The sequence below is a fragment of the Gossypium hirsutum genome, chromosome D11 (assembly GCF_007990345.1).
Source record: "Gossypium hirsutum isolate 1008001.06 chromosome D11, Gossypium_hirsutum_v2.1, whole genome shotgun sequence".
In the NCBI taxonomy this organism is placed as follows: domain Eukaryota; kingdom Viridiplantae; phylum Streptophyta; class Magnoliopsida; order Malvales; family Malvaceae; genus Gossypium; species Gossypium hirsutum.
In genome coordinates, this window is record NC_053447.1 from 29,133,213 (window position 1) to 29,150,711 (window position 17,499).

General features: G+C 33.2%; 1 protein-coding gene, 1 long non-coding RNA gene and 1 other non-coding gene across 3 annotated transcripts; all 3 read left to right on the forward strand.

The window, feature by feature from the left end:
* Positions 1-3,343: 3,343 nt before the first annotated feature.
* On the forward strand, positions 3,344-5,378 carry LOC121223169 (uncharacterized). The gene is made up of 3 exons (XM_041104264.1): positions 3,344-3,904; positions 4,370-4,830; positions 5,337-5,378. The coding sequence occupies exons 1-3, from the start codon at positions 3,421-3,423 to the stop codon at positions 5,376-5,378; spliced, it is 987 nt and encodes a 328-aa protein (XP_040960198.1). The 5' UTR covers positions 3,344-3,420.
* A 2,652-nt stretch (positions 5,379-8,030) lies between these two features.
* LOC121224017 (small nucleolar RNA snoR8a) lies at positions 8,031-8,123 on the forward strand. Its single transcript, XR_005921480.1, has one exon. It is a non-coding gene; the product is annotated as a small nucleolar RNA snoR8a (small nucleolar RNA).
* A 3,674-nt stretch (positions 8,124-11,797) lies between these two features.
* LOC121223063 (uncharacterized) lies at positions 11,798-17,108 on the forward strand. Its single transcript, XR_005920408.1, has 5 exons — positions 11,798-11,848; positions 12,292-12,365; positions 13,305-13,367; positions 14,178-14,251; positions 14,342-17,108. It is a non-coding gene; the product is annotated as an uncharacterized lncRNA (long non-coding RNA).
* The last annotated feature ends 391 nt before the right edge of the window (positions 17,109-17,499 follow it).

Here is a 17,499-nt window from a genome sequence, read left to right on the forward strand (position 1 = left end):
TGTCATTTCAAAAGTTAACAAGATGTCCATCCAGAATAATCCAGATTATGCCTTCCTTGACCTTATCCCAAATGTGCATTAATTATCTCCATAAGTAAGACGAATTACTACGTCGAATATCATCAGGTATCAAACTATGGACGCTATATTTGTTTCTTAAAATTCTGACCCAAAACGCATTTGTATTAGCAATCAGATTAAACCAAGCTTTGTAAGGAACAACTTATTTTGGACTTGCAAGCTTCGTATTTCCAAACCACCATTGTCTTTAGTTTTACAACGAACATTCCAGTTGACTAGAGATGGTTTTTTATTAGAATTAGAAGATCCTCACAAAAAAACACGAGCCAATTTTTCTATTTCATTACAAATAGTAATAGGAATTCTTGCAGTTGGCATGAAATGATTAGGGATGGACAACAACACAGATTTTACCAATGTAAGTTGACCTGCCAATGATAACTTGTGTGCATCCCACCCAGAAAGTCGGGCTCTGACTTTGTCAAGTATGAACTGAACCCCCACTCTATCATGTAAGAAAGGCATTCTAAGGTATCTTCCCAAATCAGTGACCCGTGTGAAGCCAAGTTTAGTGCATACTTTTCTAGCTTCCTCGTCTTTAACATTAGATGAGAAGAAAACTTGCGTCTTTTGCTTGTTTACACGATGACCAACAAAATGACAAAACGTATATAAGACACACTTGAGACAATCGACTCCTAAATCATTGGCTCTACAAAACAGTAGTAAATCATCTGCAAAAAATAGGTGTGACACACTTGGTCCCCTTCGAGAAATCATAATTGGTTTCCACTGCTTCTAATCAACTGCCGCTTCAATTAGGTGGTTTAACCGTTCCATACACAATACAAAAAGGTATGGTTAAAGTGGATCACCCTGTCGAACACCTCTTATTGGAGTCAAAGAATTAGAAATAGATCCATTCCAAAAAAGTTGCATTGAAACAGATGAAACACATAGCATAATTTCACGTATCAGCGTCTTCGATAAGCCTACGTCAGATAAAGTATCCTGAAGAAAATCCCGTCAAACCTTACCGTAAGCTTTTTTCAAGATCAACATTTACCGCCATCCAACCCTTCATACTCTTGGTTTGTTTCATCGTATGAATTGCTTCTTGAGCTATGATGATATTATCTGAAATGTCCCGTGAGGCAATGAAACTCGACTGATTCTGTCGAACCAAATCTTGCATAATTCTCCGAAAAGGGATCACGATTGGCTTTGTAATTATTTTGTACAAAACAATGCATAAACTGATGGGTCGGTATTGACTTATTGAATGGATTTTATTTGATTTTCATCGAACTTTAATAGATAAGAGAATATTTTTCAAATTATAGGGGGTGAGTGTAGTTTTTGTAAAACTTTACCTTTTAAAATAAAAAGTGTATATCTAAACTCATAAAGTAATTTGAATTGTTATTTATATTTGATTTTAATAATTAATTAATTTATATCATATTTTAATTTTTCTATCATAATTATATTAAAATATTATTATTTTATAATATTCGACATGTTAATAATTTATATTACATGAAATTTAAATATATCTGTATTATTTTTATTTTCATCTTTCCTTTTAATTAGAAGTGTTAATGGATCGACTTATTTACGACATTACTTCATACTTTTTCAAGTCTTGTCTAACTTGAAATATAAGCCTAAAATTTCACCCATACATGCTTATATTTGTGAATTGCTCACCCAACCCTATTTCAGGCTACTCATATAATTTTTTAATTTTTTCTTAAAAGTATTTATATTATTTTTAATTTGACATTTAGTAATTTTATATTTTTTTTATTTTATTAAGATTATATATATAAGCATCTTAACATTTTTTAATGTTTCAATTAAAAATTTTATTTTTTAATGTTTACATTATAATATTATATATAACTATAGATTTAATTTTTATGTGTTATAGTCGATTGAGTCTTAACTCGATTGGCATGGGTATTGTTGCCAATGCAGGAGGATATGGGTTCGAGTGCGTTGAACTGTATTATCCTCCTATTTATGAGGTGGGGGGCTATGAGTAGTTTTAGGCATTGTCTCAAAAAGAGCAGATATGATCAGAACCTATAATGAGATTGTTCAAAAAAAAATTTATGTGTTATAGATTATATAATATATACATATAACATATTATAAACAAGCCGGTTGAGTCTTAACTCAATTGGCATGAGTATTGTTGCCAATATAGGAGGACGTGTGTTTGAGTGCGCTAGAGCGCATTATCCTCTTATTTATGGGTTGGGAAGGGACTATGGGTAGTTCTAGGTATTGTGTCAAAAAGCTATAATGAAATTGTTCAAAAAAAACATATTATGGACAAAGGGTCGAGCTGAGTTCACTCATATTTGTGAATGATTAATATAAACTCATTTTTGGGCTTAATATTTTTTTTCAAACTATTATAAAATTTAAACGAACCTTTAAACTTGGACAAATAATTCGACTCATGACTATGGGTAAAAAAACATAATCATGTTAAAATGCTTGGATATCGTTATTAATAAGGCATGGGTCAAATCGAAAAAATAGGCATGGGTGAAGCTTAAGATTTGGTTATAAAAACATAAATTGGCCTTTTGGCCTATAATTTCAAACCTGAAAAATGAAGGATTATATCGTCATTTACCACAAAACCCTAAAAATCCTGAAAACTAGGGTTTCGCATTTATAAAATGCCATTGCAACTCTTCTCCCTTGCCTACCTTTCAAGTCGTCTTCTCCTTTCCGCGATTTATCTGTCAATATTTTATTTTTATTTCGAGTATAATTTTAGTTCATAGCGTGTTGTGAAATTAGGGAAATTATGATGTATCCACGTTTCTCGGTTATGATTTTAGCCTCTCTTTTTTTTATGTTCTTAATTTCTTTTGATTCGACGATCAAAGAGCTTGTTAGAAATCAAACCCACTCCAAGCATAATCTAGAAGCATGAGACGTGGAGCAATTTTGTGCCATGCAAAGTGCTGAAATTTTAGCCATACAAAGTGCTCCATTATTGAGATGTTTTGTGGCTGGAAATTAAGTGGATTAATAGCCACATTTGTTGTCACTTTATCAGCCTATAAATAGAGGCTTGAACTTGTGTTGTAATGAAGAAAAATGAGAAGGAAAAAGAAATAAGAGAAGCAACGTGAGTGAGAGTGAGAAGGTTAGCAAACCTTGAGTGAGTTAAAATCTAGCAGCAGCTAGACTATCTAGTCATTGAGAAAATATTTGTAATCTTCGTATTGTAATATATTGAGTGTGTAATAAAAAGTAAATTTTCGGCCCATCACGTTTCCATCAAGTGGCATCAGAGCTACGGTTCGGAGCTTGGTTCGGAGTTCGGTTCGTGTCCAGTTCGGAGTACCTTTGGTGTTCATCTAACAAGTCGATATGGGCGACGTAATTCAGCTACAAGTTCCACAATTGACGAAGACAAATTATGGAAATTGGAGCATTCGAATGAAGGCTTTGCTCGGTTCGCAAGATTGTTGGGAGATCGTTGAAAAAGGATACATCGAGCCCGGAGATGCCGCTACAGAAGCAGCTTTATCAAATGACGCTAAGAAGGCGTTACGAGAAGCACGAAAGAAGGATCAAAAGGCCTTGAATAGTATCTTTCAAGGTATGGATGAATCAACCTTCGAGAAAATATCAGATGTGAAGAACGCGAAGAATGCATGGGAGATTTTGCAAAAATCATTTCAAGGTGTAGAAAAAGCTAAAAAGGTACGCCTTCAGTCACTTAGAGCTGAATTTGAAATGTTAAAAATGAAGAGCTCCGAGAATATCGATGACTATGCCAATCGTGTAAAATCGGTGGTAAATGAAATGAAACGAAATGGAGAAACTCTTGACGAGGTAAGAGTGATGGAGAAAATTCTACGGTCACTCACACGCAAATTCGAGTACGTAGTCGTTGCCATCGAAGAATCAAAAGATTTGTCAAAGATGTCGCTCGAAGAACTTGTGGGTTCTCTGCAAGCCCATGAGCAAAAGATGAAGCTAAATGAAGATAGTGAAAATCTTGATCAAGCCTTGCATAGCAAGTTGTCCGTCGACGACGGAGAAACAAGTAATAACTTTAACCAAGGAAGAGGAAACCGCAGAGGATACCGTGGAGGCTACCGTGGTGGAAACAGAGGAGGAAGAGGATCACGAGGACGTGGAAATCAATCATATGGGAGATATCAAGAAAATAAAGATTATCAAACATCCAACCGTGGACGTGGATCTAGAGGTCGTGGCCGAGGCAGATTTCAAGAAAATAAATCTCAGGTACAATGCTACAACTGTAACAAGTATGGACATTTCAGTTACGAGTGCAGATCAACACACAAAGTGGATGAAAGAAACCATGTAGCAGTCGCAGCAGAAGGCAACGAAAAAGTGGAATCAAGTGTCTTTCTCGCTTACGGAGAAAATGAAGATCGCAAGAGAAGTGTGTGGTATCTCGACAACGGTGCAAGCAACCACATGTGTGGAAGAAAGGAGCTGTTCACAGAATTAGATGAAACAGTTCATGGACAAATAACTTTTGGAGACAACTCACATGCAGAAATCAAAGGAAAGGGAAAGGTTGTTATAACACAAAGGAATGGAGAGAAGAAGTACATCTCAGACGTTTACTACGTACCAGCTTTGAAGAGCAACCTGATCAGTCTTGGTCAACTCCTAGAAAAAGGATATGAAGTTCATATGAAAGACCGCTCACTCGCCATCAGGAACAAAAATGGAGAATTAGTTGTTCGAGTTGATATGACACGAAATCGTCTTTTCACCCTCGACATCGAGTCTGGAGAAGTAAAATGCATGAAGACGGATCTGAAGAATGAATCATGGTTGTGGCACTTAAGGTACGGACATCTCGGATTTTCTGGCTTGAAGCTGTTGTCGAAGACAAATATGGTGAATGGATTACCAAGTATTAATCATCCAGATCAACTGTGTGAAGCCTGTGTCAAAGGAAAGCAGCATAGGCAGAAATTTGAAGTAGGAAAATCTCGAAGAGCTAGAAGACCATTGGAAATTGTACACACCGACATATCTGGTCCGTACGACATTGAATCACTCGGTGGAAACAGGTACTACCTAACTTTTATTGATGATTATAGCAGAAAATGTTGGGTTTATTTTCTCAAAGCAAAATCGGAAGCCCTAGAAAAATTCAAGGAGTTCAAAGCAATGGTGGAAAAACAGAGTGGTCGATATTTGAAGATACTCAGATCCGATAGAGGAGGCGAGTATACTGCAAAGCTTTATGAAAGTTTCTGCAAGGATCATGGAATCATTCATCAGTTAACAGCCAGACGCACTCCACAACAAAACGGAGTTGCAGAAAGGAAGAATAGGACAATTCTGGATATGGCAAGAAGCATGATAAAAGGTAAACACCTTCCGAGAACTTTCTGGGCTGAAGCCGTTGAATGCGCAGTTTATCTGTTGAATCAATGTCTAACAAAAAGTGTAAGACACAAGACACCAGAAGAAGCATGGAGCGGTCACAAGCCAAGAGTTGGACACCTCAAAATTTTTGGATGCATTGCATATGCACACGTTCCTGAGCAACAGAGGAAAAAGCTTGACGATAGAGGAGAGAAGTGTATCTTTATAGGCTATGACAAAAGAAGTAAGGCTTACAGACTTTATAATCCTCTTACTAAGAAATTGATTATCTCAAGAGATGTCGAGTTCGATGAAGCGGATTACTGGAGATGGAGTGAAGAAGAAAAGAAAGTGGAAGGATTATTTTTCAACGAAGACGACAATGATGTCATCAACCAAGAAGAACAAGGCGATGATCAAAGTTCTGGTACAACAGCCCCTTCGTCACCAACCAGCAGCAGCGGAAGCAGCAGCTCAGATGAAGCACCCACAAGAACACGGAGTCTCAACGACATCTACAATTCTACGGAACCTGTAGAGACGCAGTTCGATTATTCACTATTCTGTCTAATGACAGAATGTGATCCAGTGACATACGAAGAAGCAATTGAAGACAATAAATGGAAGAAGGCCATGGACGAGGAGATTGCTGCAATAAGAAGGAATGACACGTAGGAGCTAACAAGTCTGCCAGAAGGACATAGCCCGATTGGTGTCAAGTGGGTGTACAAGACGAAGACCAACAAAGAAGGAAAAGTAGAGAAATACAAGGCAAGACTAGTCGCCAAAGGCTACAAGCAAAGACAAGGAGTGGACTATGATGAAATATTTGCTCCAGTCGCAAGAATAGACACAATTAGGCTTCTCATAGCGGTCGCAGCACAATACAAATGGAAAATCTATCAGATGGACGTCAAGTCTGCATTCCTGAATGGCTACTTGGAGGAGGAAGTCTACATAGAACAACCACCTGGATATAGCATACAAGGAAAGGAGGACAAAGTCTACCGATTGAAGAAAGCTTTGTATGGATTAAAGCAAGCCCCAAGAGCATGGAACACAAGGATCGACGAGTACTTCCGAAGAAATGGATTCATCAAAAGCCCGCACGAGCACACCCTGTACACAAAGAAGAATGGATATGGAGATATCATGATCGTATGCCTATATGTGGATGACATGATCTTCACCGGAAACAATCCAGGTATGTCTGACGATTTCAAGAAAGCTATGACTAAAGAATTTGAAATGACAGATATCGGTGAGATGTCATACTTTCTTGGAGTCGAGGTGAAACAAATGCAAGATGGAATTTTTGTCTCTCAAAAGAAGTATGCGGAGCAGATTTTGAACAAGTTCAAAATGAAGGATTGCAAGCCAGTAGTCACGCCAGCTGATCCAGGGATGAAGCTAAGTGTTGATTCGACAAGGGAGTCGATAAATCCGACGTTGTTTAAAAGTCTCGTTGGAAGTTTAAGGTATTTGACAATCACACGACCAGATATTACATATGCAGTAGGATTGGTGAGCAGATTCATGAAGAAGCCGAAGCAAGACCACTTAATTGCCGCAAAAAGAATTTTGAGATATATCAAAGGTACGATGAACCATGGTTTATTCTATACCCACTCACAAGATTCAAAATTAGTTGGCTACTCAGATAGCGATTATGGGGGAGACTTGGATGATCGGAAAAGCACTTCCGGATATGCATTCCACATCAGTTCCGCAGTTTTTTCATGGTCGTCAAAGAAGCAACAAACAATTGCTCTATCAACATGTGAAGCAGAGTATATGGCCGCAGCAACTTGTACATGCCAAGCAATGTGGTTGAAGAATATTTTGGGAGAAATAGGTGTTTCAAATGAAGGTCCAATTACCATCTACGTTGACAACAAATCCGCTATATCACTTGCCAAGAATCCGGTGTCGCACAGCCGAAGCAAGCACATCGATACGAAGTATCATTTTATCCGAGAGCAAGTGAAAAACAAAAACGTGGAGTTGGTCCATTGCAGGACAGAAGATCAACTGGCAGATATTTTCACAAAGCCGTTGAAAGTGAAGACATTCAACAAATTCAAAGAGAAGCTCGGTATGAAAGTTGGGTTTGAGGGGGAGTGTTAGAAATCAAACCCACTCCAAGCATGCTTCTAGAAGCATGAGACGTGGAGCAATTTTGTGCCATGCAAAGTGCTGAAATTTTAGCCATACAAAGTGCTCCATTATTGAGATGTTTTGTGGCTGGAAATTAAGTGGATTAATAGCCACATTTGTTGTCACTTTATCAGCCTATAAATAGAGGCTTGAACTTGTGTTGTAATGAAGAAAAATGAGAAGGAAAAAGAAATAAGAGAAGCAACGTGAGTGAGAGTGAGAAGGTTAGCAAACCTTGAGTGAGTTAAAATCTAGCAGCAGCTAGACTATCTAGTCATTGAGAAAATATTTGTAATCTTCGTATTGTAATATATTGAGTGTGTAATAAAAAGTAAATTTTCGGCCATCACGTTTCCAACAGAGCTTTCTGACTGCAGCGCTTGTTTGCGCCTTAATGAGCTTAATTATCTTATTTTTTTCTAAGATTTATTTGGTTTCTTTTTTTAAGAGAGGGAAAAATGGAGGAAGCGATGATTATAAAAAATAATTCCTCGTTCTGATAGCTCGAAAGGGGCATGACAGACCTCTTATTACACCCATAGAATCTGAGCTCCTCTACTCTTATATATATATATATATATACAGATTTTAGTGTTGTTTTTTTTTTGTCGTATTAAGCTTATGGTTCTTTCTTTTTCTTTTAATTGCTATATTGAAATTTGAAAGCTGAGATTAGCATCCAAATTTTTATCCTACCTTGTAGTTTCCCCGTTTAAAAGACTGCTGTTTGGCCGATGATCTCAATCTTACGTAGGGGGTAAAAAAGCAATGTAGTTCTGAAATATATTTATATCTTAAGATTTACGTATATCTTATTTCTTTTTTTTTAAAAAAAAACCCTTGATTTTAGAAATTCTTTATTGAACAAAATTTTAAACATGCCTTTGTTTTATTGGCGGAACAGTGTGAACGGATAGTTAAAAGGGAATGGCGGCTAGGGTTTATTTTGTGGAAGGTGAAGGAATAAAGGGGAAGAAAGTGGAGAATCAAAGACTAAAAAATATATTAAAAAAAGAAAAAGGGGAAATTGCAAGAGAAAAGAGAAGGGAAATTTTTTATACAGTTGCTGATTTGGGGTAATTAAAAAAGTTTTCATATTATTCCTGAAAAACCCCTTTTTAAAGAATTTAATTTAAATATAAAAATTATATTTTAATATAATCATTACTTTGATTTGAGTTTGAGTTTAAAAGGACGTGAAAACGAATTGCCTGACCTTAGGGCCTCTCCTAGGGGGATCCTGTTAGTTCGGTTTTTGATCTGGACATTCTGGTAATCTACAAACCATGAAGTTAAGGTAAAAGGTCTTAATGTGGGCAGCGTGCCCAAAATCTGAGACCTTGAATATCGGGTAACCTTGAGTGGTTGGATTTCAGGTTGGTGGTGGAAAACATCAGGTACACCCTCTCTTAATTTTGTACCTATCACAGACTTGTCCAAGAGTTGGAGGATCCAACTTTATAGGTCGATTTGATTCCATCTAAATTAAATTTAAATAATTATTATTATTATTATAATTCTTTCTCCAGAAATAAGCAAAATAATTAGTACAAAATTCGGGACCGCAAGTTTTTTTACAAGAGAAAGGATCATCTACGAGGTATCGTGATGAAATAATATAAATATTAGTGCTTAAAATAAATTTTTTTAAAATTGAGTGATCAAAACAAAGCATAATTGAGTCAACCATTTGTACAATTTATCCTAAATATTAATTAAACAAAAAAGCATTCTGAAATGCATGAAGTATGGTTTTACCTATATATACAAGGGGCGTAGATGGGCAACACCAGATTGCAAGTTCTGGAACTGGCACTCCTTTGTAATTGCAGGACATATGGGGGAAGACATCGACGCCAGCCATACTTTTGGTCGGCGGCAGCGTCCCGGCCATTTTTTTCCATTCCTTCCATGGCACCTTGGCTCAGGGTCAGTGCTACTGGTGGAAAGAGCTTCGCCCCACTACTGATTTTTTTTAAGGATTCATTCATAATTGGGCCTAAAATATACTTTTTCACTTTGGTATTTAAATTTATTAATTTTTTTTCCATTTTAATATCTCAACTTTACTTTTAATACTTAAAAGCCATCAACATCGATGACATCCAAATGATGTGTCAAAAAATCATTAAAATATTTTACAAATTGGAAAAATTATTAAAAATTAGAAAAAGAAATATTTAAACTTTAAAATTTATTTAAAAATATATAATTATAAAAATCATTTAAAATATTAAAAAAGTTGTAAAAATTCTTAAAAAATTGTAACAAATTGTTAAAAACTATAAAAAAAATTGTAAATATTTTAAAATGTAGAAAATTTAAAAAATTTGTGAAAATCGTTATTTTTAAAAAAATGATTAAACATTGTAAAAATGATAAGAATTATAAACATTATTAAAGAATTGTAAAAAAAAACTATTATAATAAAGAGCACAATATTGTTAAAAAAAAATGGAAGGTTCCTTCTGTACTCATCGGTTTGCAATGACAAATTTCGCCCATTATTTTAGGCCTCACTGGCTAATTGAAAATTTTTCAATAAAATGTTTGGAAATTTTTGGCAAATGAACTAAATTTTGACTTAGAAGTAGAACATAGTTTTAAGAAAAACTGTAAAATTATTATAATTTTTTCAATTTATATAATTTTCACAATTTTTAAATAAATTTTACAATCTTTAATCATTTAAAAAAAACTAATTATTTCCACATTTTTTACATTTAAAAACATGGGATAATGGCAAAAAAATTCTTCTCCAATTTAATAAAATTTTCAATATGGTCCTTATACTTTTAATTTATCTAATTTAATACCTCAACTATTTTCTCGTCTAATTTTGTCAGATTTCAACACTTGGGCCAACGAATGGATGCCACATGACAAGGTGGGCTAGGCCTAAATTGGTAGACAGCCAAGAAAGATATTTTTATCCTATGTGATGCACAAATTTAATTACATGTATCAATTAATATATATTATACTAATTTCTTAAAAAAATATATTTATATATATTGCAATTTTTCATTTAAATTAAAAATATTTATATATATTACTAATTTTTATTCTATGTGGTGCACCAATTTAATTATATGTATTAATTAAAATATAATATACTAATTTCTTAAAAAAATTATTGAGAAATTAAAAACAAAATAATTTAAATGTTAAATTTTTTATAATTTTTAGGTCAAATATTAACAAACTACTAATATTTTTATATTATTTTAATATTGTTGTACTAATGTTTGTTATGTTTTTTAAGCTTTATATCTAAGAGATATAATGTATCCTAAATTATAAAAAAATTTCTTTACTTTCTAAAATTATATTTTAAGATTTTTTTTTGTAATTATTAAATTTATTAATTCATAACATATTTATGTAAGGGTAAACTATTAAAATAGTCACTTTTGTTTGCCTCAGGTTACATTTTAGTCACTAATGTTTGAAATATTACGTTTTAATCACTTACGTTATCATGTTGTAACATTTTAGTCATTGAGTCGTTAATTGTCACATGTAACGATAAGATTACGTGGCACGTTAAATCACCATTTCAAATGAAAATTTTAAGTTAAATTCTACAATTAGTCTGTAATGGCCCAAAATTCACGGGCATCGGAAAAGTATAATATCAGGCCTCCGTCTTAGTAAACTGAGTCTGAAAATAATTATTAGAAATATTTACTAGACTAGTTGTGTATTTAATTAGGTTTTAGAAAGGTGAATTTAGCTTAATTAAGAGTAATTAGGAAAAAGGATTAAAATGAATAAAGGGTAAAAGTCTAATTATAAATCAAAAGAAAATAAAAGGGACTAAATAGGTAAATAAGCCAATGGCTTAAGAATAGGCGGCAATACATGGGAAAAATCTTAGATATTTATATTATTTATTTATATAATATATAAATTAATTATAAAGTATATTATTAAATTAATCATATTATAAATATTATATTAAGAAATAAATTAAATAAGGACAAATGTATAGTGATGATAATAGACAAGTGGGTGGTGTTGGTAAATACATGTGTAATAATAATAAACATATGTATTTAAGAATAAAATATATTACTTATTAACTAAGTAAATATATTATTATATTGTTATAATTAAAGCAATAAAGTGAATAAAAGAAAGTAAAGAAATAAAAACAAAACAAAAGAAACAGAATAGAAAGAACAAAGAAACAGAGAAGCAAGCGAAACAGGGGAAGAAAGAAGAAAAAAAGAAAGAAAAAGGGGAAAATAGATTTTTAAAGCTTGGAGTTAATTTGGTAAGTCAATTAAGCCATTTTTATTTAGTTTTGATGATTTAGAAGTTTTAAAACAAAGTTTTGATGAAATTAAGTTGATATTTTGGAAGTTTATAGTTTTTTTAAGCATGATTCATGTTGAATAAATTGTTGAATTAGGGATTTAATTGAATAAATTTCAAGTTAGAATTGATAAAAGGATTAAATTATAAAAGAAATTATAAGTTTTATGTGTTAGGGACTAAATTGGGGAAAATTCGAAATTAGGAAAATATGCTGAAATTTTAATAGTTAAATTTAAGTTTGGATGAAATTTGAATAGAAATAGAGTGTGAATTGAATTAGAAAAGTAAGTGAATTTAGTTAGGATTAAATTGAGAATAATGAAGAAATTGAATAGAAATTTAATTATTTATCATAATTAGTGTTGAAATTAATAGTATAAATTATTATTATTTTCGTAGCTAACAAAGAACCCGAGGCATCGGCATTAAAAGGAAAAGGGAAAGCTATCGAGGACTAAAGCGGGAGATTCACGGTTTGTATTACTATAATTCAAGTTATTTATTATTAAATGCTAAATTTTAATTTATGTGTCTAGTAAATGAAATGTGAGGTAAGTATTAGTATTATTATTAGTATTATTATTAGTATTATTATTATTATTAAGATGAGTGGGAATTAATTTGAATAGTTGATATGAATTAATATTTGAATTGTTTGTTGATTGAAAGTGGGAAGTGAATTTAAATCGAATAGTGGCCGATATTAAATTGAATGGAAATGTATTGAGTTGTGAAAATATGTTAATTGCGGATTAATTATTGATTGAAAGGTGGAAAAATTATTGAATTGAAAATGTGAGAAATTGTGATTGAATTGGGATTATATGTGATTTAAATACCCTATTAACTAGTCGGGCTGAGTCGGATATAGTTGGCATGCCATAGGATTGGAAGAGTTCAGGGATACTTCGACCTCGAGTCGATGAGACACTGGGTGTCACTATATTTCGTCGGATAGATTCGATGAGGTACTGGGTACCAACTTTCTTCGGCTTTGCCGATGAGACACTAGGTGTCAATTATTGCTTCGAACTATCCGATGAGGTACTGGGTGCCATTCTGGTGTGTTTGGTTGGATCCGTGTATCCGCCAAAGTCCGAGTTTTGTTAATAGGGTAAATGATGAAATGATAAACCGAACGAGTTGGTCAAACGAGCTACTGAAATGAAATGAAAAAGTTGAATTGTGAATTGAAATGTGATATGAGATAGAGGAATGAACCTAAGGTTCATGATTTGTTCAAACTCAAATTGTGGATATATGATATTGGTTGATGAATTGCTATTGTTGAGATATTGAATTTAAATTGTATATACGAATTATGCATTACATGTTTAAATATTGTTATAACTTGAATTATGGTAATACCACTGAGTCTGAAATACTCAGCGTACGGTTGTTTCCGTGCGCAGGTCGATAGAAGTCAAAGGTCCCGGTTCAGCATCCAGATTAATCCCGACTTCAGCATAACTTTGGTGATGTATATTTTCCTTTGGGTAATGTGGCATGTACATAGGATGTGTATAAAGGTTGTTATGTTTTAATATAAATGGTTAAAAAAAGTGTTAGTATTAAAAGTTTATGAATTATTATGAAAGAAGTTTATCTATTTTGATTTATTTATTACCTTGTTAAATTTTGAATTGATATTATGTTGATTGAGTTTGATTAGAAGTCTTTAGAATAGAAAATGTGAATGTGAAATGAATTGGTTGATGGTTATATTTGAAAATGATATGGTTTTAAATTGCAGGGGGTTTGATGTAAAAATAAGCAGAAATGCTGCCGAAATTTTTCTAAAAATGAATGAAATCAATTAGTAAAATTTATAACAATTTATGAATTATTTTAATAGGTTGGTTATTTATTTAAGAATTATTTTTAAATTGCTTGGTATGTTGGTAATGCCTCCTAACCCTGTTCCGGCGACGGTTTGGGGTTAAGGAGTGTTACATTCACTATATTTTTTTTATTTTGAGCAATTTAATTTTTTTTCCTTTTATGTTCTTTTAGCTTCTTTTTTCTTTATTCTCTGTTCTCTTCTATTTCTCCCTCTTTTTTCCTTCCTTCTTCATTTCTTTTAACGTAGATCATTCTTTCCCCTATGATTTTTAATCGTTACGATCCATCAAGCCTTCCATTTCAACATAGTATGTATAAGAGTAATGGTTGTGAAGAAATATTTTTCTTCTCCTTATTTTCTTCCCTTGGTCGAATACTTTAGAAAACCTTAGTAAATTATTTTTCCCGTGTATTAACATCTCTTATGTCATGAATTGTTGAAGGGCCGGTCGACATCAACCTGAGAGACCACTAAACGTTGCAATTTAAATCGCTTATCCAAGAGATTATTTTAAAGGTAAGTGATAATGGAAAAGTTGACACCACTATTGTATCAACCTTATTGACGATCATTATTAACGTAAGATCACTATTATTGATTGAATAGGTAATCTAATTGTTAGATCCACGTGTGGACGTTCTTAAAGATTTGTTGCACATTGGATCTACGATCAGGTGTATGTTTTAAGACTAAACTAAATTAAGTATTTTTTATATTTATAAAAATGTTGTTATTTAAATAATGTTATTGATAAGGATACTTTATGTATCCATAAAGAGAGGTAAACCATCGGTATGGATTTTGTCAAGTAAGTATTTCCCAAAATTGTATATGTTGTGAAAAGCATGTTGTGTGATATTGATGCTTATTATTGATTTGAAAAACATATACATCACATTCTCATGTTATGTGATTATATGACATATGTAATGTTAACATGAAAATAAATTGTGAAATTTTGGTACCATGTGTACAAATGAGATTTGCATGTTAACCATGCTTATATGATTTGAGTGATTTTGGCAATATCATATGCATGGGCTGGGATATGTAAAAGGTGGAAGTATGTGGCAGTTTATCTGCATTAATGTGACGCTGTTCATAGTTTTGATTATGTGGTAGTATATCTGTGATTTTGGTGGTTTGTCCACGATACTGATTATTGGCAGTTTATCTGCGATTTTGGTGACACTGTTCACAATTTGGTGTGTTAAATGGACGCGTTCTGGAGAACTCAATTTTGGTGTATAGCGGAGATGGGTAAGATCGTTTTAATAAAATCTGCATCATTACGACATGTGCATTGGCATAATCATGCATAGTATAAGTGTGAAATATTGAGTTATATGAAATTGATATGATTATTATGATTGTATAATGTATATGATTGTGTTTATGTTAATCTCACACTGAGCTTTATAGCTCACATCCTTTAGTTTTCTAATTTTACAGATAACCCCAAGGTTAGGATTTAATGACGAGACTTGGAGGAGTTTCCTACAAGTCTTTTTAAATTAAAGTAATTAAATTTTATTTTGATATTTTGGCTTTGTAATAAGTTTGAGTATGGACGGTGGCATGAGACTTTATTTTGAGACGTTACAAATGCATTTAAAACAAATATTTGTTTTTCAAAATGATTAGATGATGAGTTGGTGAGGTGCTTATGTCATATCCTTGGGTTTTACAATGAAATCTTAGAAAATATTTGGGGGTACGTTTTTTTCACAAAAGATTGACTAACAGTACTTTGAATTTTGTGTTTGATAAGGTTTAGAGTAAACTGAAAAGTTGGGACACTAGGAAGTTGTCACTTACCGGGAGGGTCACTTTGGCCCAATTGGGATACCATTTATCAGCCTCAGGATCATGGTGGTTTGGGTTTCCGGAAACTGCAATACCACAACACTTCTTTTATGATGAAATTGGGCTACAATGTTGTATCTGATTCTAAGGCCCTTTGGGTGCAGGTTTTAAGGTCCAAGTATGGGATTTCACGGGGAAGACCAAAAACTTTGTCACGGGGAAGAGGTTCTTTCCTATGGATAACCTTCACTAAAGCTTGGTCACTTATTCGAGAGAATTTGTTTTGGCCAGTAGGGGATGGTACTAACATTAGATGTTGGTGTGATCCATGGATCTCGAAAGTGAGGTCGTTGGTTAATATGGTTCCTGGACATTGCACTTTGGATATAGATTTTCTTTTGAGTGATATGGTGATAGAGGATGGTGATTAGAACTTAGAAATCTTCAGTCTTTGGCTCCTAGAGGAGGTGATCTGGAAGATTGTAGGGATTCCTCTATCTCACCAAGCATTAGGGGTTGACAAGATCATTTGGAGAGGTACATCGACAGGTTCTTTTTCTCTTAAAAATGACTATGAAAAGCTTTGAAAAAGGTCATGGAGTCTGAAAGAACAGATGTGGCGCATCCCTTTGAAATTCCAAGGATATCAACGGGTTAGGTTCTTTATTTGGCTTGCTTTAAATCAACGCCTGCTTACTAAAGTGAAACTTGTAAGGCGAGGACTAGATCATGATTCAGCATGTGGGGTTTATGGTCATGGTTCTGAGGATGTGCTTTATGCTACTAGGGATTGTCCTACAGCGAGAAATATTTGGAATCACGTAATTCCATCTAAATGGCATACTAGGTTCTATGCAAGAAATTTGTATGAGTGGCTTATGTTAAACTTGAAAATTAAATATGGTTGGTGTTTGGGAGATGTAGACTAACGATGTCTTTTTGGGATCACCACTTGGCGTATTTGGAACAATCACAATCTTCTCATTTTTCAGGGTGTTTCATGGAGTGTTAATGAATCTATTAAGGTGTCTTATAGTTGTGCAAAGGAATACGTCTCTCCTACCAAGGGGAAGTCGATTGAGCCATGAGGTAAGTTTTCTTCTTCATATTTAACTAACGATTGAGTCATTTTGAATACAGATGGATCTGTCCAAAAAGAAGTTGGTTTCACGGTGGCAGGGGGAATAGTGCATGATCAAGGTAGAGAGTGGATTCTTGGTTTTTATAGACATTTGGGAAATTGTTCCGTTTTTTATGTTGAGCCGTGGAGAATTTTGGATGGTTTGATTATTCTATTTGAGAGGGGCTATGATAGTGTGTTAATTTAATCAGATTGTCTTGAAGTGATAATGATTATTCAGGAGAGGTCTTCAGAAGGGTTCAATTCTGCCTTGGTTAGGAGAATTCATCAGATGTTGTTGCGTTTCAGACAGTGGAGCATTAGACACATTTCTAGAGAGGAAAATCAGGGAGTGGACCATTTGGTCATATTAGTCCAACATAGAACTAAAGATTTATGCTTGTTTGAGATCTCCTCATTGAAGGGTTGGACTAGTTTCTGTGATTAGTTTATAAATTCTACATTTTCACCCAAAAAAATCAAGATAAGATTTTGAAGGAAAATAAATTGAGTAATATATTGGGTTAGGTAAAATACGAGAGAAATTTTGATTGATTAAGTAAAGGTATTAATTATATTTTAATACATTTTAAATTTGAAAATAATATACCTTAGTTTTTTTTTTAAAAAATCAATGTAAGATTCAGAACATATTTAAATAGCTTAGTTTGATAGTTTTTTTTTTAAAATCTTTTTAAAATTCAGTCGAATATTTTAAATATTTTTTAATTAATATAATTTTTGTTAAAGAAATAAATTTGTACATAGTTTATGGAAATAAAGTATTAATGTATAAAAATTTGTAGTAAGTAATTAGTGTGTACAAAAATTTTATTAA